At 47.9% G+C, this 27166-nt stretch overlaps 1 protein-coding gene across 1 annotated transcript in view; it reads right to left on the bottom strand.

The window, feature by feature from the left end:
• LOC138246526 (B-cell receptor CD22-like) overlaps positions 1-25377 on the bottom strand; it is a 498077-nt gene extending 472700 nt beyond the window's left edge. The window contains exon 1 of the mRNA XM_069201182.1: positions 25300-25377. Coding sequence (XP_069057283.1) covers positions 25300-25322 — 23 coding nt within the window. The 5' untranslated portion in view covers positions 25323-25377. The remainder of the gene's footprint in view (positions 1-25299) is intronic.
• Positions 25378-27166: the final 1789 nt, after the last annotated feature.

The raw sequence follows: 27166 nt of genomic DNA, 5'->3' as shown, positions 1-27166 counted from the left end.
TCGTCCACCAGGGGGGAACCCTTTTCTCTGTCACTCTCTGCTAGAGTCAGTAAAGTGTCCCTCCCCCCAGTAGGAATATGACTCCCTGTGCCAGTTCCCCAATCCTTCTCAGGGACCCTGTGCATAACGGGAACTATCTCATACTCTTGAACCACCTGGGGTGTGTCAACTCCCTTCTTCAAGTTGGGCACCACATCTCTGGGCTTGTGCCCTTCTTCAGCAGTACTGGATGCAAGATTTTTGCTGCCACCATCTGAACTGGACTCAGCCCTTTCGGCCTCCAGTTTCAGCTCTTTACAGCTCAGCTCTTGAGCTGCAATCTTTTCTTCTTCCAGGGCTAAGAGTCTTTTTGCCTCAACCTCTGCAAGATACTCCCTAATTGTTGCTCCTGTCACCTTTGACTTCGGAGCCATTCCTCTATTTCTGGGTCACTGTCCAAATCTGAGTAGTCCTCCTCCTCATGTGAGCAGTCTTCCTCCTCATGTGAGTAGTCCTCCTCTTCATCTGAGGGGTACTTAGTCATTTGGTTTCTTGCTGCCTCTCTCTCTGCCCATCTTTCTTCCCCCCAGACTATGTAGGCATGTAGCATCTCCGCCTTTGTAGATCTCCTTGCTACAGGAAGGCCCCATTTTCTGCAAAGCTTCCTTAGGTCAGCCTTAGTGAGGTGGTCAGTAGGCACAAAGAATGAGTAGGTAAGCAATCTCATTGCTGACAAAGTCTTACTGGCAAAAACCAAAATCCAAAGTCCAAAATATCAATAGTATATCCAGGAGGACATCAGAGAACCAAAAGCCAAAAAAAGATGAAAAATCAAGTTGACCTTCAACTGTGGGTAGGTAGTGAAATACTTAGCTACTGTATGTCACTGCACAAACACAAGTCCTATCCTCACCGCTGATCACCAATGTTAGAAATGGGGTTTTTGGTTGGCAGTCAGGTTGCCCTCTGTCCAAACAAGAACCCTCACTCTAGTCAGGGTAAGTCACACACAATCCAAAATCAGCCTGTGCTCACCCTCCGGTAGCTTGGCACGAGCAGTCAGGCTTAACTTAGAAGGCAATGTGTAAAGCATTTGTGCAATAAATCATACAACACCATAGTATAACACCACAAAAATACACCACACAGTGTTTAGAAAAATATAGAATATTTATCTGGGTAATTGCAGGTCAAAACGATCAAAGTTGCAATATGAAGTTGTAAAGATATCACTGGAAAGTGATATAAAGTGTCTTAAGTCTTTAGAATATAAACAAAGTCTCTTTCAAGCACAAGTACCTGGTTGGGAGTGGAAAAATCTCCTCAGAGGGCCACAAGAGAAGAGGTGCGCGGAAAAAGGGGTGTGTGCGTCGATTTCTCCCCAGCACACACGGACTTGCGTCGTTATATTCCACGCGGGGAAGTCGGCGTCGTTTTCCGGCGCGCGGACAGTCTCTTTCTGTGGATCGCGGGGATTACCAGATGTCCTGGGTCTGTGCGTGGATTTTCCTGCTTGTTCTCCGGCTGCGCGTCGGTCTGCGGGGCTGCGCGTCGAAATTACGATCTCACGGCAGGCGTCGCGCCGATTTCTCCTCTGGATGTCGATCTGCGGGGCTGCGCATTGAAATTACGATCTCACGGCAGGCGTTGCGTCGATTTCTCCTCTAGAGGTCGGGCGGCGTTGTCCTTGCGAGGCCGTACGTCGGATTTTCGATCGTCCCAAGAGCGTCGCGTCGATCAGCGTCGGTGTGCGGCGTTTTTCTCGCCGCCGAACAAGCTGTGCGTCGAAATTTTCGCAGCACGGAGAGTCCAAGTAAAAGAGAGAAGTCTTTTTGGTCCTGAGACTTCAGGGAACAGGAGGCAAGCTCTATCCAAGCCCTTGGAGAGCACTTTCACAGCCAGACAAGAGTTCAGCAAGGCAGCAGAGCAACAGCAAGACAGCAGTCCTTTGTAGAAAGCAGACAGGTGAGTCCTTTGAGCAGCCAGGCAGTTCTTCTTGGCAGGATGTAGTTTCTGGTTCAGGTTTCTTCTCCAGCAAGTGTCTGATGAGGTAGGGCAGAGGCCCTGTTTTATACTAAGTTGTGCCTTTGAAGTGGGGGTGACTTCAAAGAGTGTCTAAGAAATGCACCAAGCCCCCTTTCAGTTCAATCCTGTCTGCCAGAGTCCCAGTAGGGGGTGTGGCAGTCCTTTGTGTGAGGGCAGGCCCTCCACCCTCCCAGCCCAGGAAGACCCATTCAAAATGCAGATGTATGCAAGTGAGGCTGAGTACCCTGTGTTTGGGGTGTGTCTGAGTGAATGCACAAGGAGCTGTCAACTAAACCTAGCCAGACGTGGATTGAAGGGCACAACAAGATTTTAGTGAAAAGAAATGCTCACTTTCTAAAAGTGGCATTTCTAGAATAGTAATATTAAATCCGACTTCACCAGTCAGCAGGATTTTATATTACCATTCTGGCCATACTAAATATGACCTTCCTGCTCCTTTCAGATCAGCAGCTGCCACTTCAACAGTGTATGAGGGCAGCCCCAATGTTAGCCTATGAAGGGAGCAGGCCTCACAGTAGTGTGAAAACGAATTTAGGAGTTTTACACTACCAGGACATATAACTACACAGGTACATGTCCTGCCTTTTACCTACACAGCACCCTGCTCTAGGGGTTACCTAGGGCACACATTAGGGATGACTTATATGTAGAAAAAGGGGAGTTCTAGGCTTGGCAAGTACTTTTAAATGCCAAGTCGAAGTGGCAGTGAAACTGCACACACAGGCCTTGCAATGGCAGGCCTGAAACAAGGTTAAGGGGCTACTGAGGTCGGTGGCACAACCAGTGCTGCAGGCCCACTAGTAGCATTTAATCTACATGCCCTAGGCACATGTAGTGCACTCTACTAGGGACTTACAAGTAAATTAAATAGTCAATCATGGATAAACCAATCAATAGTACAATTTACACAGAGAGCATATGCACTTTAGCACTGGTGAGCAGTGGTAAAGTGCTCAGAGGTCAAAAGCCAACAACAACAGGTCTGAAAAAATAGGAGGAAGGAGGCAAAAAGTTTGGGGATGTCCCTGTCAAAAAAAGCCAGGTCCAACACTGAAGATGCTGATGAAGATCTTCAAATGTCTCCCAAACAACACTAGAAGAACTGTCACTCATGCCCTAGTCAATAGCAAGTTGGACTATGGGAACACCCTTGAAGTCGAGATCACCCAGCAACTTACCAGAAGACTACAAACCATCCATAACTTGCCAGCCAGCCTCATCCTTAACATGCCACACAGAACTCACATAACACCATGCCATAGGGAAATCCACTGGTTCCTGATACACAATCAAACTAATTTCAAACTCATCACAAATATAGGTCTCACCTACCTGAACAGTCTCATCTCCTTCCACCAATCACCAAGACACCTCTGCTCTGCAGTACTCTTACTCGCACACATTCTATACATACACAAACCAGATCAGGAGAATAGGCATTCTCTTACATCACTCCTAAAGTGTGGAATGACCTCCCCGCCATATTAGAGAAGCATAATATAACGTAACTATTTAATAGTATCTTACTCTCCTGGTGGTATGTAAAGAATAATGACTATACTATCTCAAAAAATAAAATAACCTACAAAGCTCTTAAAACTGCATTTTACAGTATATACATTTATATATTTATATTATTAACCTAAAGGTAGTGAATGGTGTGGACCCAATATTAAAAGTTGCATGTATGGAAGAATACAATGCTAGATTTAAGCACCCATTGCATTTGATTGCAGGACACCAGTACCATTATCTTAGGGAATTTAAAACCCCGCAAGATTGGGGATTGAAAAACATGTCACAGCCATAGAAAGCACGGTAAGGGGGAAATCCTTTGCATTCATTTATGCATGTCTCTATTGGCAGGGTGTTAAACATTAAAACCAGACTAATTGACTTTGCTACTGCTTGTTTATAGGACGTGCCTTCCTAACCCCCCCAGATGTTTGGGGTGTTTTTTCTTGAAGATCAGACAGCTCGATTCCAAGCTGCGTGACAAAGTTCTCTCAAGATCTTACAAGACTTTGAGTGCTCATCTCAAGGCTAAGCTTCCTTTTTTGCCGCTGGACAACCGATACATCTGTGCCAATAGCAGTGCAAAGAACTTTCCAGAGGCTAAGAGCATCTAGGAAAGGATGAAACATTCTGTGTGCTGCTGTGTAGATCATTTCTCGTGGAGCCCAGTACATGGTTGAGTGTCTCCACTGCCCAGACCAATCTGGCCCATCCATGCTCACAGTCACCGTTAGGGGTGTTCTTTAAGTATATGGAGTTGCAATGGGACGAAATAATTCTGCTGAAGAGAAACTGGAGCTTCTTCATTTACCAATAAAATGCCATGACTTTCAGTAAATGTAAGTGGACCAGCCTTATAACCTGCCCTTCCCTTCATCATCTCTCCATAGGATGTAATTCGAGGTTCCCATTTTCATTTATTAGACAAAAACAAGCTGTCCGGAATGCCAGACATAAATGGCAGCAGGACTACAGAATTTATCATGAAATGAAGGATGACGGGTTGTTTCTCTTTTTAACTGAACGGACACCATGTCTTTCAGGAAATTTGCAATGACCAGACTCATAATCCATTCTTCCCATCACGGTCTGTCCGTAGGATGTTATTTGAGGTTCACAATGTAAGATGAAGAAGAGCCTTTTAATGTGATGTTAGCTCCTGTTTCAAGCATGTATATGGAAGCACTTCCAATTGAAAAATGCATTGCAACACATTCACGCCTTTTTTGTGCCCTCAACCCCCATGCTATTTTTATTGTCCCTTGGTTTTGCTTCAGGTAATTGGAAGTTCTGTTACATTCTATTTTTGTGAAATAGTGTCTGTACATTTTGCTTAGCTCTGGGAGGCCCACTGGGATAGCCATGCACTTTAGAAATGTCAAGAATAGAATGGTGTAAGCGAACTAAAGTCCCAGATTATGCTACAAAAATAGAAGACTTTACCATTTGGTACAAGCAATAGCAATGCTGAGTGGAAGCCACAATCCTAAACACCAGAAGTCCTTAAGTACATTGAATCCATATCTAAAACAAATTGGCTGGTATTAGGGCATACATAATAGTGAAAGAGCAATTGAGCTTGAGCAGGGCTCATTTGCTTGGCAGGTCCCACTTGCCTACAGAGTGACCATGTACTGGACTTGATGTGCCTCACACTAGAAGGCCCACCAGCCAAAGACAGATCCCAACACTCATCCAGGTATTGGGATTGAGAGCAAGAGGCCTATAAGATGGACATTCACCATACAACTACTGCCACAACTTTAATGACCGTGCTGCAAACCTCTAACTCTTGAGTCCGTGAACACAGCGTTGAGCATGCCAAAAGAGAGACATAGAGAATTTTGAATTGTATTAGTATTTACATATAGCGAAATGCACTAGCAGATGAGAAGTAGTGCTTGGTTGGAACAGTTTTGCATTGTCGTGTGACCTGAATGTGAAGCATGTTGTGTTCATGTGTTAAGAAGCCAGAGGGTTTTCCCATCTTGTCATGGTGCACTGGGTGTAGGGGTGTGATAGTGGGATAGACAAGAGATTTAGGAAGCATGCACTTTAAATTAATGTTGTGCATTATGTGTGTTGTGGAGGGTGGGTGGGGGGGGTCTCTGCAAAATCTACCCAGGAGCAACAGAGTAGCAGTCAACCATGGTATGCACCTGATAGAGGCAGTCATGTTGCAAACCTTGGATAATACCCACACAGCGATATATGGGTGGTGGCAGGCATGGACTTTATACAACCAGCCAAAGAAAATGATCAGGAGAGTGCATCCCAGTGCAAGAAAGTGACCAGCACATCTAAATGTTATTAGGGGCAACCTAGAAGCAACCCTTTGGGATACACTGGTGACAGGCAGGCAGAGGTAAAGGTCTACTGAAGCAGTAGGGGAATGACCCACAGGATGCAATGGACACAGGTGGCCAACCACTGGAGGATGCCTCTAAATTCAATGCCAATTAATGGGTTGTCCATGATGGGCACCATGGGTGGAGTGATGAAGTAGAACAAAGTAAGGGTGATGGCCAACTGCTCAATGATGATACCACTGAAGGAACAGAGACCAAAGAGAAGGAGAGTATGTCTAGGTTGTTGGAAAATGGGTTATTGGTAAGGGCAGGTAGGTACCTACACTTAGCAATAGGCCACTAACCTCCACTTAGGTCCAGTTAGGTCTCAATAAATTAAACCCATCTCAACCCTTTGTAGCTTGGCAACAAGCGACAAGGCTTAACTTAGGAGACAAATGTGTAAAGCATTTAAAAATCACAAAACAGCAAATAAGTAAAACACAAAACACAATTTAAATCCAACACCAATTTATAAAAATAGATTCTATTTTTATCTTTCAAATGACAGCAAAACAATTGAAATCGCAGATATGAATTTTTAAAGAATTACTGCTTTTTAGTGCCTAGAAATTAATAGTGCCAATCTGGGCGCATATCGACCAGAGCAAAGACAAAGTTTAAGGCCGATTTTGAAGGAGCCCTACTTAGCTATAGTCCGCAGGAGGCCTCGGTCAAAAGTTTGCCTTAGGACTTAGTCATTTTTCTGGAGATTTTCTTCAGTGGTACCAAGTCACCAGTCCAATCCGACCTCCTGGAACTCTTCCTCGGATACGCGTCACGGGAGCCCTCATGGAGATTTTTATCTTCGGACTTAGTCGTCTTTTCGAGGTGAAAATCCTCCGACCGGGGCAAACCTGAATCTTGATCCGACATCCCTGGAGCCCTCTTCAGATACACTGCCTGGGAGGTCAACTTTCTATGTTCGGACTTAGTTACTTTTTCGGAGATTTTCTTCACTGGGATGAACCTTCAAGTTAGGTTGGGTTGCGGTTGAGGCAAGCTGGCTAGATTTGCCCCACGGGTCAGTCCTTTTTTGGAGATTTTTTCTAAAAGTTCTCCAAACTTCTAGATCTTCTTTTAAGGTTCTTTTGAGGTCCACAGCTCATCCCAAGGTTACAGAAGCTCAGAGATGCTCCTTGAGGGTGCAGACTACAACTCCGAGAATGCAAATGGTGCATACTCCAATTTGGCCACTGGACAGTGGTCAGCTGGTGAGTTTCTTCAGGAGTTGGTGCAGGGGACTCTGGTTAGCATGTTTCCACCTGTAACAAACTGGGAGTCCCTCCTTGAACCAGTTCAAGCCAGGGAAAGTCCTTCTTGTGAGGAAGCCCAAGTGTGCAGCTGGTGCAGTCCTTCAGAGTGCAATGTCTAGGTACAGGTCAGGGGTCCAGCAGGGCAGTCCTTCTTCTCCTGTAGTTCTTCCTTGTTGGAATGTGTGGATGCAGGTCTGCCACTTTTATCCTTGCTCCTGGGTGAAAAACAGGGGAGTCCTGGTTCCCTAATCAGGTGCCGGGTCCTTCCCCCTGTGATGACCACTTCCTGGGAAGTGTGACTAAAATCTATGCCAGGGAGCAACATTCCTCTAAAGTCCATCATGGCTGAAAGTGATTTTTGGAGGTTACATCTGGCTGAGTCTACTCACCGGTGTGGCTAAAAATCTTAAACACACCCTTCTCCTGGCCTCTCCTAATCTAATCAGGGGGACACCTACTTGTCTGGGTTTGCAGGATGTGAGGGAGGTGCTGGGTTGCGCCAAATGTCCTTCCCTGCCTTTCAAGACCAGTTTGGCAGCCCTCCCCCTTCCTGCTTTTCCATCTGCTCAGGGTAGTACTCCTCTCCCAGGCACATCTCTTTGTGTTTAACCCAGGCTACTTCACACCTCAACAAGGCAGCCTGGCCAGGCTGCCAGAGGCTGGCCAATCAGAGCAGAGCACTACAGGGCTGAAGTCGGCAACTTTTTAGGTAGAGTTTAAAACTCTTTACCTAAACAAGTTGTATTAAATCCAACAATTGTAAGTTAATTTGGTACCAAACTTAAGGTATCTGACACTTAAGGGGACTTTATACATTAAAATATAGTCTCCCCATTCTAGACTATGGAGGCGGTCACTACAATGGGGAAAAAAACGAATTTGGCTGTTTTACCTCAACAGGGCTTATAAACTATTTTTATAAGGTCCCTGCTTATGGTAAATGGCACACCTTAGGGGTGACTTTTTTTTAAAAAAACTTTCTTTATTGGTATTTTCATGAAATCATATTATGCTGCCGGCTACAGAGTTTTTTGTACATGGTAAAAATACATATTCAAACTGTGCAGCTAGATGATAAACAATAATGTATAATGATCGTGGTTCTGTTAGATACAATGTTATTAATTGAAATACATTCAACAGGTCTGCCTTTCATTATACAGTTCAGTGGTCCTTGTCTTTCTGCAGTTAGTGGGAGGTCGCTTATGTCAAGGCACGTACCATTTACATTAAGAACATATCTAACTAATGCTAAGAAACTGAAAAGAAAAAAACGAAAGAACAGTGCGCTAGAGGAACATTTCTGTGTTGTGGTGTGGTTATTGTGGTCTGGGTTACCCGAGCTGCTGGGTTAGGGATGTCAATGTTAGTGCTACAATTTCTCCTTGTAGTCTGTTGAGTGGGTCGCGGTCACAGCAGCTTGTTACGGTCCTTGTCCACCGTTAATCAGAGGGGTTCGTGCAGACATGCTAGCATCTGCCCTGTGGTTTCGATCTCTCACTTCCCATGGTGCTAGCGTCATGGCCTCTTCCCATCGTTTAGCCCGTTCTTTACATATCTCCCCTCCCCCTCTGGTCAGGTGACGGTTTGGTTAGTGTCTGGCTCACTCTCCCCAGGTACCTGGGTCACAGCAGATTCACATATCTGCTTCTCCCAGGCCTCTAGGACCTCAGTCCACAATGGGGCAATCGGTTGTGCACGGATTCCACAAGCCTCCTCCCTTCTTAGTGCATGTAGCTCGGTACTAGCCGAGTTCGAGACATCCCGTCTCCAGTCCATCAGAGAGGGGCCCCTAGGGGATTTCCAGGCCATGGCAACTCTTTGCTTGAGCAGCCCCAGGGCTAGGTCCAGAAACCTGCTGCCAACTTTCTTAGAGGCAGGTCTGGAGTGTAAGCCCAGCAAACAGAAGGAGGGGTCCAAGTCCAGCCACAAGTCTAGTGTTCCTCCCAAGTCGTCTAGGGCACTCCACCAACAACTCTGTATCTCAGGACATTCCCATAGCATGTGATCTAAGTCTGCGTCCATTGCACTACATCTGGGACATGACCTGGCCTCCATATATTACCCTTAGTCTGTGGGGGTGAGATAGGTTCTGTGTATGAAATTGAATTGGAGGTAACGGAGACGTGTGTTGCGCAATACTCTACCGGGACCTGCCAGTACCCTCTGCCACTTTGTGTCCGTCAACTCCTTACCTAGTGTCCCCTCCCATTTCGTTCTCAGAGGTTGCAGGGATTCCTGTGTGTCCTCATTGTGGGCTCTATAAAGTATAGTAATAAGGTGCGTGTCGTCTCCTGTGGTTAATAGGAGTTGGAGAATACTATGCATCTCAGGTTCCGCGTTCACTATAGGCCATAATTCCCTTATAGCGTGAGCTAGTGACTGGTGTAAGAGGAATTGTCCTCTTGGGATTCCGTTCTCCTCTACCAGATTTGCAAAGGGTCTCAGGAAATTGCCCTGGAAGCAGCCCCCCAGGGTCAATACACCTGCCCGGGTCAAAGTCCTCATCTGGTTCTGCAATGTTATACGGTTCGGGGATCCCAAAGGCAAGGCCGTCAGCCGTATCTCAGGGGAATAGGCCACTGTCGTACCTGTGCGTCTTAGGCATCTTTTCCAACAGGAGAGGGCTACCGTCAGCATAATATTTCGCGCCGGCAGTGTGATTCGAGGATTAATCAACCGCGCCAGTAAAAGGTCGCTTCCTACCTCCCCCGGGGCTCTTATCAGGTCCAGTCGACTTTCACCCGCGAACCATCTGGCAACCCACTGGAGGTGGAACGTCAAATAATATAATTCAAAATCTGGTACTTCCAGCCCACCTCCAGAGGTGGGATGTTGCAGGATGGAAAGGGACATTCGTTGTCAACCCCCATCCCAGAGGAGCTCTCGGAGGAGCGCATTCAGATCCCTGAACCAGCTCGTCGGCACGTTAACTGGTAGATTGGAGAAGTAATATAGAAGGCAGGGCAGCATAATCATCTTGGAAAAGGAGATTCTGGCCATCATGGAGAGCTTAACAGAACGCCAGAACGTCACGCATGATCTTAAGGCTCTAAGCGTCCTACCCAAGTTGTTGTCTCAAAGGTCCTATATCATGGAACACATGTATTCCTAGGTATCTAAAAGTGCGGGGGACCAGGTGATGTCAGTAGGGAAGGAGGGGGGACGCACCTCGCCTGCCTTCCAGGGGAAGACATATGTCTTCCTCCTGTTCAGTCGGAGGCCCGAGGGGCCACCGAATTCCACGAGCAAAGCGAGCGCCCAGGGGATCCCAGGCGTATCATCCCAAAGGTAAATCAGTATGTCATCTGCGTAGAGAGATATGTTATGTTCCACTGAACCCCACACCACCCCCTTGCCCCACCCCTCCACTCGGAACCGAGCTGCAAGGGTCTTGATAGCAAGCGCAAACAGCAAGGGAGAGAGAGGGCAGCCGTGCCTTGTGCTTCGGAATATGGGGTAGGTATTCAACACTATTCTACCTGTTCGCACCCTCGCCACAGGGAGATAATACAGCAATTCTACCCAGCACACCCATTTCTCCCCCAGTCTTATTTGAAGCATCACCGCTCATAAATAATCCAACCGTACTGAGTCGAACGCTTTCTCGAGGTCAACTGAGATAAGTGCCACGCCAGGGGGTCTATTAGCCTGCGGCATGTGGAGGAGTGAGAATAATCATCTGAGGTTCAGGGAGGTAGTGCGCGCTGGTATGAAGCCATCTTGGTCTTCGTGTACGAGGTGGGGAACATGCTGGATCATACGGTCAGCCAGGACTTTACTTAGGATCTTGAAGTCACTGTTCAGCATGGACAAATGTCTAAAGTCAGACACCGAGGCCTCGCACGACGTGGTCTTGGGGAGAGGAATCACCAATGCCTCTCTCATCGTCTCCGGGAGTACCCCCCGCTTGAATGACTCCGTATATAGCTCGACCAATAGGGGGTGCAATAAAATCTGAGTATCTCTTGTAAAACTCCATAGGGAGTTCATCCATGCCTGGCGTTTTACCTGCTGCCAATTGTGTGATAGCGGCCGTTACCTCCTCCAGAGTCACCGGGCCCCCCAGGGGATCTCTGTCCTTGGGGGGCAGGGTTCTCAATGGCAGAGACTGCAGATGGGGACCCAACGATCGTGGCAAGTCCTCTTCCGGTTGTCTATAGAGTGAGGCGTAGTACAGTTCAAATGCCTCGTTTATTTCGGACGGTGCATGTACTAGGTCCCCTTCTCTCCCTCGGACGCTTGTGATCGGGGCACCCTCCCCATTAGGTCTCACCAGCCATGCCAGCATTCTACCAGGTCTGCCCTCCTCTGCGTGCAGCGCTGCTAGGTGTGTCTGGTAACTGTGACATCGTAGTCTCTCCAGGGTCTGAGCAAAGAACTCCTTAGCTTCAAGGAGTCTCTGCTGTGTGACCTGATCTGTGCTCTGGGTATTATCTCCATCGTGAATTATATTTTCCAATTGGTTAAGTTCAAGCTCTAGGGCCCACCTAACCCCTACTGTCTGTCCCATACAACAGCCTCGTGTCACTACTTTTAAGGTTTCCCATTCTATGTGTCGTGTTGTAGTGGTGCCTTTGTTGATACTAATATGTTCAGAAAGGTGAGACCTAAGTGCCTCTCTGTAGGCCGGGTCCTCGAGTGCTATCGGCTGGAGCCTCCATGCTGTAATGGGAGCCTTAGCTTTGGCACAACGCCAGGTAATAATCACTGGGCTATGATCGGAGATAGTGCGGCCTAAGCACTCGGAGTGGGGTATTTCGGGGGTTATGCTTCCAGTACTCAACATCCGGTCTATCCTAGTATGTAACTGGTGCAGACCAGAATAGAATGAAGAGTCCCTGTCTCCTGGGTGTTGTATCCGCCATATGTCCTCCAGTCCCCAGTGTGTCATCCATTCCATCAGTCCCTTAGCCGTCTTGTGCGAGACCGCTCCAGGCAGAGGAGGGAGGGAATGGTCCAATTCAGTGTCAAGCACACAGTTAAAGTCTCTCCCAATCAGTAACCGCTCTCCTGGGGGATGAGACAGGTGCCCGAAAGAGATTGTAAGTAAGGGATCTGCTCCTGATTAGGGGCGTATACGCAGCTCAGTACAACATGTCTACCATGCAATCTGCCTTCTACTATTACGAATCTTCTGTCCCGGTCTATGTTTATTGAGATGGCCTTGAAGCGGACCCCCGCTCTCAGCCATATCAGCGCGCCCGTGCAAATGCAGAGTATGTGGTGGCGAATATATGTCCTCTCCATCTACGCCTGAGCCTGTCTACTTCCCTGGAGGTGATGTGTGTTTCCTGGAACAGTGCTATATGTATCCCCCTTCTTTTCACATAAGTCAGGACCTTATGTCGCATGGTCATCGTCCCCATCCCTCGGATATTCCATGTTAACAGCTTATAGTCTGCCATTGTATGAGGACAGTATCGTTAAGTGACAGCGACTCCCCCCAACTGCAGCCACTTCTCTGTTCCACCACCCAGTCCCCCAGCACCAGAGTCAACCTTAGATCAGGAACGCCCATTTTCCTGCGCTTAACAAAAACGTGGAACTTCAATCCCCAACCCCCCATCCCCAGGGCAACACTCCAACCAATGGTTGCCCAATTTGTGCAAAACAAACATAACAGTCACATTAGATCGTGCTGTGTTCTCGCCATTCGTGCTGCTGCGGCAGAGAAACTGGAGAGGGTCCGTAGCCGACAAGGCCCCATTTCCAGATGTGGACCCTCACCGAGGGATCAGGACCGCTCAGTTAGAGTCAACTAGGTCATCAGCTGTTTGTGGAGTCACTCTTTGGGCTTCCTCAGTATGACAGGAGTCTGCATCTGAGGAACTGGTATGTTGGTCAGAATCTCTCTCACCGACATCTTCGGGTAGGTCTGCATTCCGTAGTGATGCCACTGCCTCCAGGGCCGCCTTTCTGTCCGACTCATTCTGCACTGGGGTTGGTCCGATGCCAGTTCAGAATCTGTCTCAGCTTGGCGTGAGGGTCCCCACCCGTTTTTTGTGACTCTAGCCATTCCCACGCTTCCTCAGGTGTTTGGAGGAAGATGGTGTGCCCATCAATGATCACTCTCAGTCTGGCTGGGAATAGGAGGGAGTACTGAATGCCCTCCTCGCGGAGTGCCCGTTTCACTGCTACGTAAGAGGCCCGCCTGCTCTGGACCTCCGCTGTGAAATCCGGGAATAGAGTTACTGTTCCATTCTCCACACAGAAGGGTCCGGCTTCCCTGGCTCATTGTAGTAGCACGTCTCTGTCCGTATAATGTAGTAGCTTATCCACAACTACCCGCGGGGGTCTGCCCGGGGCAGGTGGTCTCGACGGCACGCGATGTGCCCTCTCCCGTGCAAAGAAGGGAGTAAGTTGTTCCGGAGCCCCCTCTGATTTGAACCACTTCTCCAGGTAGGCCACCATGTCATTTTCCTCAACGCCCTCTGGGAGGCTGATAACTCACACATTGTTCCTTCGATTTCAGCATCTTCAGCCTGGCATTCCAAGAGTTGGACACGGTCCGTTAGTTGGAGGACGGTGGCTTTGATTTCCTGTTGCGCCGGTGAGAGATCCGCAAGTGTGGTCTCGGTGCCCGAGACCCTATCCACTAATTTCTTGTGGTCATCTCTCAGCAGGCCCAGTTCTGCTGACAGCAGCCCAGTTTCCCGCTGTAGTGTTGTCTTGGACTCTTCTATGGCTCCCAGGATCTTGTCCAACGTGACTTGGAGGGAGTGCGGGATGGGATCCGTCATGTCCGATTGGGCCATGTCACTAGTGAGGCAGCGGCCCTGCGCCTTGACCCTGTTCCGATTTTTGGTGGTCATCCGCCACCGCAAGCGGCACCCCTAGACAGCGCCCTGTTGCCGCCCCTGTGTCTTTTTCCAGATGTACATGTCATTCCTTCAGGACTGGACTAGTCCATGGGGGTTCAATTTTACTGTGTGGACCGTCGTTAAAGAGGCCCTTCCCCGGTCCTCCGCTCACTCCTCTCTGGTGTGGGGGTTGGGGGGCGTATGTATGATCTGTTGCCTAGGACTATAAGGGGGGGGGCCCGCCGACCCCCACCCCACCTTGCAATGATTTCAGTGGTCTGTTAGGGGGCCAGGTCCTCAATTTTAGCAGCCAAGTCCCCTGTGGGCAGAGGGCCCCCCCGATTAGGGTCGCCCCACATCCACAGCACTTCCCGGTCACCCGGCGTGCACCACCGACTCGTGGGTAGTTAACCACCGCCCCTCCGCTCCTCACTGCAAGCCACTGACATCCAACACGGCACTCCGGTCCTCTGCATGTCATGGGCCATTTCCGTTAGGGCCATCGCCGTCCCCCACGTTTGTCGACGGGAGGGCGCTGCGCCTCTCCGTCGGCCCTCCGCATATTCCATTGGGTGCAGTATTTTCCTTATCTGGTGGCTCCCCACAGCCCACCTGTTCTCCGGCTGTTGTCTCCGAGCCTCTCTCACCGCGCCAGTCCCTGCCTGGGCGGGCTCTTTCTCCAGACGCGCACCGCGTAAGTCGCAGTCCGCTCCTCTGGGCTTCCGATTTAATTGCAGAGCGCCCCGGGGAGCCCCAAGCCGCACTGCAGGTCTCCCTGCTGGGTACCCGTCCCTTCTCCGATGTCGGTGACGGTCCCCAGTCCCCGGCGGGGCAGTAATGGCGGGATTATTTATCGGGCCAGAGCGGAGCGAGAGTTTCACGCGTCCGCCATCTTGCTGATCATACCATGCCCCCCACCTTAGGGGTGACTTATATGTCAAAATGAGGTAGTTTAAGACTTTGGAACTACTTTTAATTCCAAAGTCTAATTTGCATGTAACTTTAATTTAAAAGCAGCCAGCAACGCAGGCCTGCCTTTAAAATGGCACTGGGCACCTCAGCAGTGCACCTATGGGTGCACCATCTATGCTGGGGTCCCTAAACCTACATGCCCTACCATGTACTAGGGACTTATAAGTAGGTTGACTTAGCCAATTATAATTAGCCTAATTTGCATACTCATTTTATACAGAGCACAGGCCTTGGGACTGGTTAGCAGTACCCAGGGCACATTCAGAGTCAGGAAAACACCAGCAAATAGTAAAAAATGGGGGCAAAAGGTTAGGGGGCCTCTGCAATCAAACCTGTTTTCTGACATAGGTGCATTGTAATCTGCATCCAAGGCTCCAAGGTCAGGTGGACGTGTTGGGCCTTACTGAATCTAAACAAACTGAGGCAAACAATTGAGGCCAAACACAAATCAAAGGGGCTATGACCTAATGTTCAGCTAATGCATAAAACTTTCAACCCATGGCAGGCTGACTTTAAACTGCTTGCTAGAGTCTACTCAGGAGCGACAGATGATTAGTCCACAACATGAGCTGGTCACAGGCAGTCAGGCTAAAAGCTCTGTAGGGTCCCACCATGAGTAGCAGAGGTGCAGTCAGAAGAATACAGTGGGTACAGGCAGCCATGTTCCATCCGCGAGTGACTGAGAGGCAGCCTGTAGCAGGAACAGCTTATAGGTTGCCTGGATAAATTAGAGACTGATTATAGTCAGCCTGGGAAAATGTATGTGGGGCTGGGTGTCAAAAACATAGTGGCTTTCTATCACTCTGAGAACTAGGAGTTTTGGTAGAAGGTAATGCTGCTAAGAAATATAGTTAGTTGATTCAATCAATCAGAGATTTCCATTTGTAGATCTTTCGGAGCATGAGGAGGGTGTTGAAGCAGGAGGAGGAGATGGCTTTGACTTGCTGGGTCATGGATAGTGAGGGGTCCAAGATGAATCCTAGGTTGCGTGCGTGGTTGGTGGGAGTCAGAGCGGTTCTGACACTGGCAGGCCACCAGGAGTCATCCCATGCGGAGGGGATGGAGCCGAAGATAAGGACGTCCGAATTGAGTTTGAGGCAGCTGCTCTTCATCCATTCAGCGATGGCCTTCATTCCTTTGTTGAAGTAGGTCTTGGCAGAGTCCTTGGTGAGGGAGAGGATCAGCTGGCGTATGAGATGATTTTGAGGTTGTGGGATCGGGTGATGTTAGCGAGCGGGCCATGTAGACGTTGAAGGGGGTCGGGCTGAGGGACGAACCCTGGGGTACGCCGCAGATGATTTCGGTGGCCTCCGAGCGGAATAGGGGGAGGCGTACTCTCTGGGTTCTGCCGGTGGGAAAGGAGGTGACCCAGTGCAGGGCTCTGTCGCGGATTCCAGCTTTGCTAAGGTGTGATCATAAGGTGTGGTGGCAGACGATGTTGAATGCGGGCAAAAGAGGTCCAGGAGGATGAGGGCCATGGTTTTGCCACTGTCCAGTATGGTTCTGATGACGTCGGTGGCGGCGATGAGGGCCGTTTCGTTGCTGTGGCTGCTGCGGAATCCGGATTGGGAAGGGTCCAGGGTGCGGTTCTCCTTTAGGAAGCGGGTTAGTTGTCTGTTGACGGCCTTCTCGATGACTTTTGCCGGGAAGGGGAGCAGGGAGATAGGCCAGAAGTTCTCGAGGTCCTTTGGGTCCACGGTGCGTTTCCAGCTCTCTGGGAAGGTGGCGGACTCGAAGAAGCTGTTGATGATTTTCAGTAGTTGGGGTGCGATTACGGAGTTTGCTTTGTTGAGGATGTGGTGAGGGCAGGGGTCAGATGGAGAGCTGGAGTGGATGGTGTTCATAATTTTGATGGTGTTGTTGCCATTGACAGGGATCCAGGAGAGCAGGAGGTTGGTCGGAGGTGAATCTGTAGTGTTGGTGGTTGCTGGGGGGTCTGGGTGCTGAAGCTGTCGTGGATGTTTGCAATCTTGCGGTGGAAGTAGGAGGCTAGGGAGTCACAGAGGTCTTGGGATGGCGGGATGGCGTTGACGTTGGAGCTGGAGTTGGGGTTGGAGAGTTCCTTCACGACGTTGAAGAGCTCCTTGTGGCTATGTGCGTTGTTGTGGATTCGGTCTTTGAAGGCGGTTCTTTTGGCGGCTCGGATGAGTTGGTGGTGTCTGCGGATGGTGTTTTTGAAGGCTGTGTTGTTGTCCAGGGTCTGATCTTGGTGCCACTTTTTTTCAAGTCTTCTGCAGCTTTGCTTAGATCCGTGGAGGTCAGTGGTAAACCAGAAGGCTTTTCTGTCAGTGCGTCTGTTGGAGGGATTCTTGATTGGGGTGAGAGTATTGGCCCAGGTGTTGACCCATTGCCTGAAGTTGCAGGCAGCTGCATCAGTGTCAGTGGTGTCAATGGGGGGGTTCTGGGAGAGGGTCGTGATACGTTGGTCTTCGGTGACCTTGTTCCAACTGCGGTGGGGATCCATTGTGGGTGGTGGTGTGTTGTGGGATCTTGAAGGAGAATTGGATGCAGCGGTTGTCTGTCCAGTGGAGTTCGGTGGTGGGTGAAAGAGACATGATTGCTGGCGGAGAAAATAGGGTAGAGTGTGTATCCTGCAGTGTGGGTTGGTGTTGTGACGAGCTGTTTAAGGTTGAGGTTGGAGAGGTTGTTGAGCAGGGTGGCAGTGTTGTTGTCGTTGGTGTTCTTGAGGTGGAAGTTTAAGTCTCCAAGGAGTATGTTATCAGTGGATGCGAGAGCATGCGTGCTTATGATGTCAGTAATAGAGTCGCTGAACTGTTGTTGTGGGCCGGGGGGCCTGTAGACGAGGGTCCTTCAAAGGGTGGAGTTTGGGTCAGTGTGGATTTGGAAGTGCAGGAGTTCAGCGGTACTGAGGGTGTCTTCGGTGTTGGTCATGATCCTGAGGGTGTTCTTGTGGATGATGGTGATGCCTCCTCCTGGTTTATTGGAGCGGTCCCTGCGGGTGATCTTGTAGCTGTCCAGGATGGCTATGGTGATGTCAGGCACGGAGGATGGGTTCATCCATGTCTCGGTCCGGAATGCGATGTCTGGGGAGGCAGAGTCGAGTAGATTCCATAGCTCTACTGTGTGCTTGTGGTCGGAGTGGGAGTTGAGGACGATACATCTGAGATGGTTGCGTACTGCCTTGGTGGGTGTGTCGTTGGTCTGGAGGCTGGTGAAGGTGCAGTTCTGGCAGGAAAAGGGTCTGCGGGTTGTCTACGGGGAGGCTAGAAGGCAGGTGGGAGAGCGGTCGGTGTTGAGGGCGCGGAGGGTGGCAGCGTTATTGAAAGGCAGAAAGTGTGAAGCAAAAAGTGTGAGGCAAAAAAATAACCTTGCTATTGCTACCTGGATCATACAAAAGAGGCCTTTTTGTGACGCACACTACATCGTGATGCAGTAGGAGTTCGAGAGTTTCATGCTCTTTTAAAGTCTTAAAGTTTTCTCCCTGTTTTTTGCTCTGATCAAATCCCTTTTTTCTCATTCCTTAGACTCTTCTTCTAATGTTACTCTTCTTCTAATGTTGGTGTTTCTTCAGGAGTTTTTAATGACACCAGGATTTTCCCTCCAAGAACTGTGTTTTTTTTCTAGCAGTCACCAACTGTTCTATCGAATGAAGGAACTGTGCCTACTGGAAGGAGTCGCTCATACTTGGGGCAAGCCACAGATAAGCCCACAAGAGGCTCTCCCATCTAGCCCTTGTCAGATGCATTGAGTGGGTCATGAAAAGGTATGGTATAGGAGGTATAACTATGGGTTGTGTATCTGGATGGGTTTCTACATGGATGCCTCTTTGCATTTTTGTATATGAGAAAAAGAGAGTGTGCATGGTGTAGCCTTCGTTTGGTCTGGCAAAGCCCCTCCCTTCTAGTCACCTCCACCTGACTCCTAACCTCACCATCCATGGCATCTGATTGTTTCTTGCCACCCACACATACTATTTACGGCATCCTATTGTTCCTTGACTCCAATTCTACATAGTGGAACTCACCTCTGACATAATGGCTGCCATTCTTGGAATATTGAAGGTATCTCTGGAACGATGGCACTGGCTCCTGGTAAAACTCTGGGTGTCCTTGAAAATTATTTTCATCACTAGTATGATGGTGAGCATCGTCTTCTTGGAATTCTGTTGACCATTTATTAAGCATTCTTGAGTCTAGCTTAGTGGGAGTCTTTCTGAATATACTGCAAGCATTCATGGCATGGAGGAGATCAACCCTGACATAATGGCATTTATTCTTGCCATGTTGTGAGCACTTTTTCCTTTAGGAAATCTATTTCTAAAATAATACTGCAACTACTATGACGGTGTGTGTGTTGTGGCATATTGCAAGCAGTCTTGTCATGTTGGTGTCCACCGGTGGCATAATGCTGTTTATTCCTCACATATTTTGGCCATCAGTAGAATGGTGTTGCACACACTTTGCATAATGCTAGCCCTTGGATAGTGGTGGTCATTATTGCCATACGTCAGGCATCCATAGCGTGGCAGTGTCCACCCCAGAATAATGCTGGTCACCCATGGCATGTCAAGGTAGTTTTCGTTTCGGATTGTGGAGCCTGTGTCACACATAAAGCCATTGCTGGTGTAATGAAGGATATCCTGGGATGAGCCTTCATCGCATAGGAGAGTGGTATGAGGACATCTAGAAGAAATCTCTATAATTCATGTGAGTTCAAAAACAACACAGTGACAATTGGAGAACCAACAGGTTTCAATGAAAAGATGAAAAGCTGTTCTTTGAGACAAAACAGGCACTTTGTTGATAAAAATACCAAGGCCCATATTTATACTTTTTGACGCTAAACTGCGCTAACGCAGTTTAGCGTCAAAAAGTTTTGCGCCGTCTAACGCCATTCTGAAGCGCCATGCGGGCGCCGTATTTATGGAATGGCGTTAGACGGCGCAATCAGACCGGCGCTGCCTGGTTTGCGTGGGAAAAAACCACGTAGACCAGACAGCGCCGGCGTAGGGGGAAAATGGCGTATGGGCGTCTTAAAATGGGGCAAGTCAGGTTACGTCGAAAAAATCGTCTTAACCCGACTTGCGCCATTTATTTTCGACGCCCATCCCCCATCAACATGACTCCTATCATTGTAAAGATAGGAGTCATGCCCCCTTGCCCAATGGCCATGCCCAGGGGACTTCTGTCCCCTGGGCATGGTCATTGGGCATAGTGGCATGTAGGGGGGCACAAATCAGGCCCCCCTATGCCAAAAAAAATTATAAAAAAAAATAAAAAAAATACTTACCTGAACTTACCTGAATGTCCCTGGGGTGGGTCCCTCCAGCCTTGGGTGTCCTCCTGGGGTGGGCAAGGGTGGCAGGGGGGGTCCCTGGGGGCAGGGGAGGGCACTGTGGGCTCATTTTGAGCCCACTTGTCCCTTAACGCCATGCCTGACCCAGGCGTTAAAAAGCGGCGCAAATGCGCCGTTTTTAGCCACGCCCACTCCCGGGCGTCTCTTTTGCCCGGGAGTATAAATACCACGTAAAGGCCTGGGAGTCATTTTTTAGACGGGAACGCCTCCCTTGCATATCATTAACGCAAGGAAGGGGTTCACGCTAAAAAATGACGCACATTCCGGGAACTTTGGCGCTATTCGCCTCTAACGCCATAGTATAAATATGGCGTTAGTTTGCGTTAGTTTAGCGTCGAATTTGCGTCGAAAAAAACGACGCAAATTCGGCGCAAACGGAGTATAAATACGGCCCCAAGTTTTTGTTTCCGGGAATTAAGATTATTTGTTGCACCAAAAAAAACTTTTATGTTGTCATTTAGGTAACAAATTTACTCCTCCCTTCTGCAAAATTATTTTCAAAGTTAATAAACAATTTGCCTTGCTTTTACACGAAATAGTGGAAAACATCAAACTTGCCAGTTCATACCGCTCCAACTTAATTCCTTTAGCCTCATCACCCCAACAACGCCCCCTGCACACACAAGATGAGTGCAGTATTCTAGAACCCGCCCCCTTTGAAATGTATTTATTACTATGAAATGTCAAACTCATGATGAAATGTCAATCTCATGATGTAGGCGTGTACCCATCAAACTGCAGCATGTACACAAGGCACACTGAGCTGCCACGCCTCACCTCAGTGATGCACGAGGCTCAATCTGTACAGCTTCGTCGTACCCCCAATTAAACACTACGGCATAGGGTTACTAAGGGTTTTCGCGGAGCTAGTCATTGACGTCATGTATGAGTCCCGTTGCAACCCCTGGCATTGCCTTTGCGACCCCTGGCCCCAGAAGTGGCAAATTCGACGCCAGGAACAGGGGCAGCTCCTCCTTATGAACGTCAGTTAGGGTTCCACTATCTTTATTTTCTGTGAATTTTTGTGTTACACTAATAGTGAGTAACATTATTCACCATTAGTGTAATAAAAATGGAGCACAATTAGCTGGAATGTGCCCTTCCGTGGCAGCTGAGGTAAGTTAAAAATGCTTTTAAATATACGTTGTCTGCATGTTTGCGGGTGAGAGTGTGTTTTTGTGAGTGAGAGTGTATGTAAGTATGAATCTGTGGGCCGTATTTATACTCCGTTTGCGCCGAATTTGCGTCGTTTTTTTCGACGCAAATTCGACGCTAAACTAACGCCAACTAACGCCATATTTATACTATGGCGTTAGAGGCGTATAGCGCCAAAGTTCCCGGAATGTGCGTCATTTTTTAGCGTGAACCCCTTCCTTGCGTTAATGATATGCAAGGGAGGCGTTCCCGTCTAAAAAATGACTCCCAGGCCTTTACGTGGTATTTATACTCCCGGGCAAAAGAGACGCCCGGGAGTGGGCGTGGCTAAAAACGGCGCATTTGCGCCGCTTTTTAACGCCTGGGTCAGGCATGGCGTTAAGGGACAAGTGGGCTCAAAATGAGCCCAGAGTGCCCTCCCCTGCCCCCAGGGACCCCCCCTGCCACCCTTGCCCACCCCAGGAGGACACCCAAGGCAGGAAGGACCCACCCCAGGGACATTCAGGTAAGTTCAGGTAAGTATTTTTTTTTTTTTTTAAATAATTTTTTTTGGCATAGGGGGGCCTGATTTGTGCCCCCCTACATGCCACTATGCCCAATGACCATGCCCAGGGGACAGAAGTCCCCTGGGCATGGTCATTGGGCAAGGGGGCATGACTCCTATCTTTACAATGATAGGAGTCATGTTGATGGGGGATGGGCGTCGAAAATAAATGGCGCAAGTCGGGTTACGATGATTTTTTCGACGTAACCTGACTTGCCCCATTTTAAGACGCCCATGCGCCATTTTCCCCCTACGCCGGCGCTGCCTGGTGTACGTGGTTTTTCTCGCGCACACCAGGCAGCGCCGGTCTGCTTGCGCCGGCAAACGCCATTCAATAAATACGGCGCCCGCATGGCGCTTCAGAATGGCGTTAGCCGGCGCAAAACTTTTTGACGCTAAACTGCGTTAGCGCAGTTTAGCGTCAAAAAGTATAAATATGGGCCTGTGTGTATCTGTAAGTATGTGTGAATGGAGGTGAAAGGGCGTGTGATGTCACTTCCGGTACCCCAGGCATTTTGATGAATTGACGTTCATGGTGCAAGTGGTCTCAAAGAAGGGCATACTATTCACAACCAAGCGCAAAAGTTGTTTTGCTCTGGAAAGGTGGGCTTTGCATCAAGGGGGGCATTACTAGGATCGCTCAATGTAAACATCCGTCGGTTTTGATGCAAAGCCGGATCTACTGAGATAACCAACCCGGGCATTTCTCCAAATAACTCATTTCATGCATGCTGCAGGAGAGCACACAGCCAATGAGTGGAAATCTTTTCATTTTGTGTACAAATGTGTACTGGGACAGTAAGCTTCCACACAAATCCTATGCTAGACAGTGCACACTCACCTATTTGTGCACCAGTGAATGTGATGACACTAGCTTCAGGCCAAAGTCTGTTGATATGGCCCTGTGCTCTGTTTTTCCAGTTGAGGAAGGAAGCACATGATATTTGGATCCTTCACTGGATTACATGAAAAGAATTAGCCAACTTCTGTTTGAAAGCTGCGTGCAGCGCTCAGTGCAACTTGTTAGTTTGGTAGTGGAACTCTAAACTCTTCTTTCGGTTTACAAGTAGTGCAGTCACTCACCCATCACACCTACTTCCTGTTTTCTGGTGATGTTTTTGCAGTTTGCCTTCAGTGGATTTCCCCTTCTAGTGTCTGTATTTTAGTTTGGGGAATCTAGCCTTGAAGCAGGGTGAGCATTTACTAGTGAATATATGGTGTTTGTGTTATGCTTCACAGAGTCACGACCCTCTCCATAAAGCTCTAGTTTTTACCCTGCCCTTCAGTTTGTAACACATTCTTCGTCTGTTCTCATATATTAAGTCTTGTGTTGGTTTGTGTAGGTCGCAGGGAGGGGATTCACTGGTGAATCATGCGTGTCGTGTGAATTGATTGTCAAGGTAAACTTTACAATGTGACACTTATCAGGCGCCCAAGGGTTGAACACCTTGGGCCCTACAGTCTGGAAAAGTGTGAAGTATGCCTACGTACTGCTTCGGGATTACTACTTTTGGGAATTCACAAACATTTCCAGTAGTACCACAGGTCAGCTGGATAGGTGGAGGTGTCCTAGCCTACTACTGGGAAAGTCAGATGACGTGCCAGGTACTCCTATTGCCTTGTGGGCTAACCTTCATCACAGGGCTTTAAGCACAGGGTGAATGGAGCCTCTTGTGCATGTGCACACCTGAAGGGAACACATGATCCCCTCTGGAGTAAACTGTGCCTCCCACCTCCAGCTAACCTGTGGGGTAATCCCTTCTCCCATCCCAATGGAAGGGGAGTTGCTACATCCATTTGTTGGAGAAATACCCTAAATTGGGACAGGTTAGGGTCAGTTTGTGAATGCCCACGAATGTACACGTTTTGAGTGTACACAAATTCACAAGTCTAATCATGCCTTCTAGCACCAATTTACCAACTATTGCCTGTGAATTACCACTGCAGATTTCTCTGCAGTAAGTATGCAGAAATTTGCAGTGGTAGATCTATTTACACCTACCAGGAATCCTTTGTTGAGCTCATGGAAGGTATACATGAAAATAATTATGCCCTTAAGCACACTTTGACAACCGAAAACCCTGGAACAAATCGCCATTTTCAAAGTACAAGAATATGTTATGAGAATTTTGCTCTCCATCTAATCTTAATGTCATTTTCAGTTCTAAGAATTCTCCATGAGTCCCATTTAGAGATGTTCGACAGTTGGAGGAGAAAATGCCAGGTGCACAGACTCCGATTCCAATGGTATTTTACCCTAAACACAGGGCATTCCAGGATGTGGGGCACAGAATGAGGAATAACATAGAGGATCTGGAAGTACCTGATGCAGCTCCACATGCGATTTCTGATTTCGTGGCAGTGAACCCCGTGGGACTACCACTCTGCCTGACTTGAAATGAAGGACAAAATAGCATTTATTTATGTTTATGTTGCTTTTTTTAATAGAGATGAACTGAGAGCACACTACATACATTGGGGGGAGGAAACAATCTGACCTCTAGTGTGTCAAATGAGATTTAAGCTACTTTAAATTACATTCAACATATTTAGTATTTTTTTAGGAATAAGAGAATAAGAAACTGATGTCAGATGGTAAATTAAAACAGGGCCTCCTACATTATTTTTATTGACTGTTCCAGATAAATACCGACAGAAATTCATCTATTTCCCTGTCTGTATTTATTTTTAAATACCTTAAAGTATTGAAAACAGCTCTTCTTTTTGGTAATATTCATTACTGTCAACCACGGATACAGTAACAGGTAAGTGCACAGATTAGCAAGTAAAGTAGTTAAAAAAGAGAGAAAAATATTTCCTAATTAAGTTTAAATAACTGCAGAGGTACTATTTTTTAACATGTTCTACAACATAAATGTTTTCAGATGATGGCACTATATATACAGTAAATGACTAAAAGTCGCTGGATATTGAAGCCTCATGGTTAAATAAATGTGGAAATATTCAAATTGCTGCTTCATTTTTTACACCAAACATACAATAAATATAGATACATATATTTATCATGGGCTAAAAATAAATATGGCTAAATGGAGATGGGATTGTCAAAATACACAAATACTATCAGACCGGGAGCTCTAAAAGCCCTTTAATTGCTGGTAGGTGGGGAATTCGTAGGCGGGATCCCCTCCATTCTGAAGGAATGTTTGGGGTGGCATTTCCACCAGTTTTAGCCCTCGATCTAGCCAAGATCACACAATTTTCGTCTATTTCCACCCCGTGATCAGGACGCAGGGCCCCTGAGAACTCCACATTTCTAACATTCACCCATTGATAGAAACGACCCCTCTTGGTGGGTTAAAGACAGCAATAACAGAACTACGGTTGCCATGGTCATGGGTTACCTTCTGACTTGTTCACGTCCCATTCTTCCCTCCTCACTGGAGGTCCAAGACCTGCCTCCCCACCGCCGCTCACTCTGTGGCACTGAGGCTAGAATTTCTTCAGCAGTTTCAATGAAAGAGGAAGTAGCTCCGTTCCATCTCAGTAGCTGGCAAATAATTTACCTAGGAGATGAGAGCAGCAACTGTGGTTTGCATGAGACCCACCAGAAGACGTTGAAGCGTTTCTTCTACTGTAAGTCTAACATCCGGAGAATCTGAGAAGGTGAGTGTGCTTTCTGTGTCTCCTGCAGGTGTCAGAACGCAGCCTTCAAGGCTCTCCAGCCGGTCGTCACTTGCAATTGTTAGATGTCCTTCAGCAGAGATAAAGCCTCAGATGATTCATGGGTGAGGGGGAAGAGTGGAGCCAAAGGTCCAGCAAATGGCTGTACAGCAGACAGTGCTTTAAATATATAGATGCTCTCAGGCACTAAGGGGCAGATTTAAGAGCTCCTAGTGCCACCTTATGCCTGCACCAGGCATAATGCATGCAGGGGGGGCATTCCCCGATTAGGGGCGCCAAAAAAATGGTGCAACGAAATTTAAGAGATTTCCTTGCACCTTTTTTTCTCTGCACTTTTAACACCTGCTCGGAGAAGGCATTAAAAGGGGGCATGCCATTATTTATAATGGGCCTCTATGTGCTCTGCAGGAGTAGCGCCAAAATGTTGATGCTACTCCTGCAGAGTTCATCAATAGCGTCAAAAGAATTACGCTATTGCTCCCTAGCCTGCGCCATAGTATGCCGTATTTTAAATACAGCACACACATGGTGGCATTAGGATGGCGCTAAGGAACGCAAGAAAAGTGGAGCTGCACTAAGTGCAGTGCCACTTTTCTTAAATCTGCCCCTAAGTACCTGCACCTCTTTAATTTGGAAGAGAAAGTTCCACCAGTTCTCACTGGGGTTACCATACTCTTAAAGGCACAGTCCCCAGACCTCTCATTAGAAAACAGATACTCCGGCACAGTGAGTACCTGCATTTCTGAATTTAGCTTTCAAGCACTTACTACAGACATGTGGACCTAATTTAAAATTTGGCAGACAACCAGCACACTGAACGCATATTAGAGGAGATGGGCTTCCAAAATCTAGGTTCCTTGCCAAAGATTTGTTCCGCAAAAGCCTCTCCACCCTCCATGGCTGTGGTCATTTCTTGAGTAAAATGTCGATGGCTGCAGGTCAAGAAAGACTCATGTCATGAGCCTGCCATAATGAATGTTGGTAGTGGACATGCACCCCCAATTCTGAGGTAAATTTACTTACATACATTAAGAGAGTGTCTGAGGTGCTGAGAATCCTCCCTTCTCCCACCATGATGGTCTTGTACAGAAAGGACAATGCATGACATGGTGGCAGGCTGGCTACCCAAAACTGGTCGACAGGTCTGAAATTTGCCTACCAAGTGGTAGAATAGCAGAGTCTTCACAATCAAGAACACCACCCTCCACACTGCTGTAATAGAGGCAGGTATACTGAGATTAAACCAAGCAGGATGTTCACCTTTTTAGACCTAAGTCCTATTAATGAACCTCACTAAATCAGGCGCTGTGCCCTGTGTCTAAAAGCTTAGGCCTTAAATCCTGTCTTCTTTTCTGGAATCAAGTCAGTCACTACAGGTGATCTTCTACAAGTTGGGGTTCTCAAGAAACTCAGCTCCTGGGACTAGGTGATCATGGGGTGCACTGGATTGAGCAATATCTCACCAGAACCACATTTGCCACAAGCACGCTGGGAACGAGCACTGCATTGTTAAATTCACCTCAATTCCAAACTGAGTTAGTAAGCGCTTCTTCGCTATACTCTGCAGGATATAGTCAGGCAGGGGTC

The sequence above is a fragment of the Pleurodeles waltl genome, chromosome 7 (assembly GCF_031143425.1).
Source record: "Pleurodeles waltl isolate 20211129_DDA chromosome 7, aPleWal1.hap1.20221129, whole genome shotgun sequence".
Classification (NCBI taxonomy): Eukaryota; Metazoa; Chordata; class Amphibia; order Caudata; family Salamandridae; genus Pleurodeles; species Pleurodeles waltl.
The sequence above is the reverse complement of the archived record's forward strand: the minus strand, read 5'-3'. Positions and strand labels throughout refer to the sequence as shown.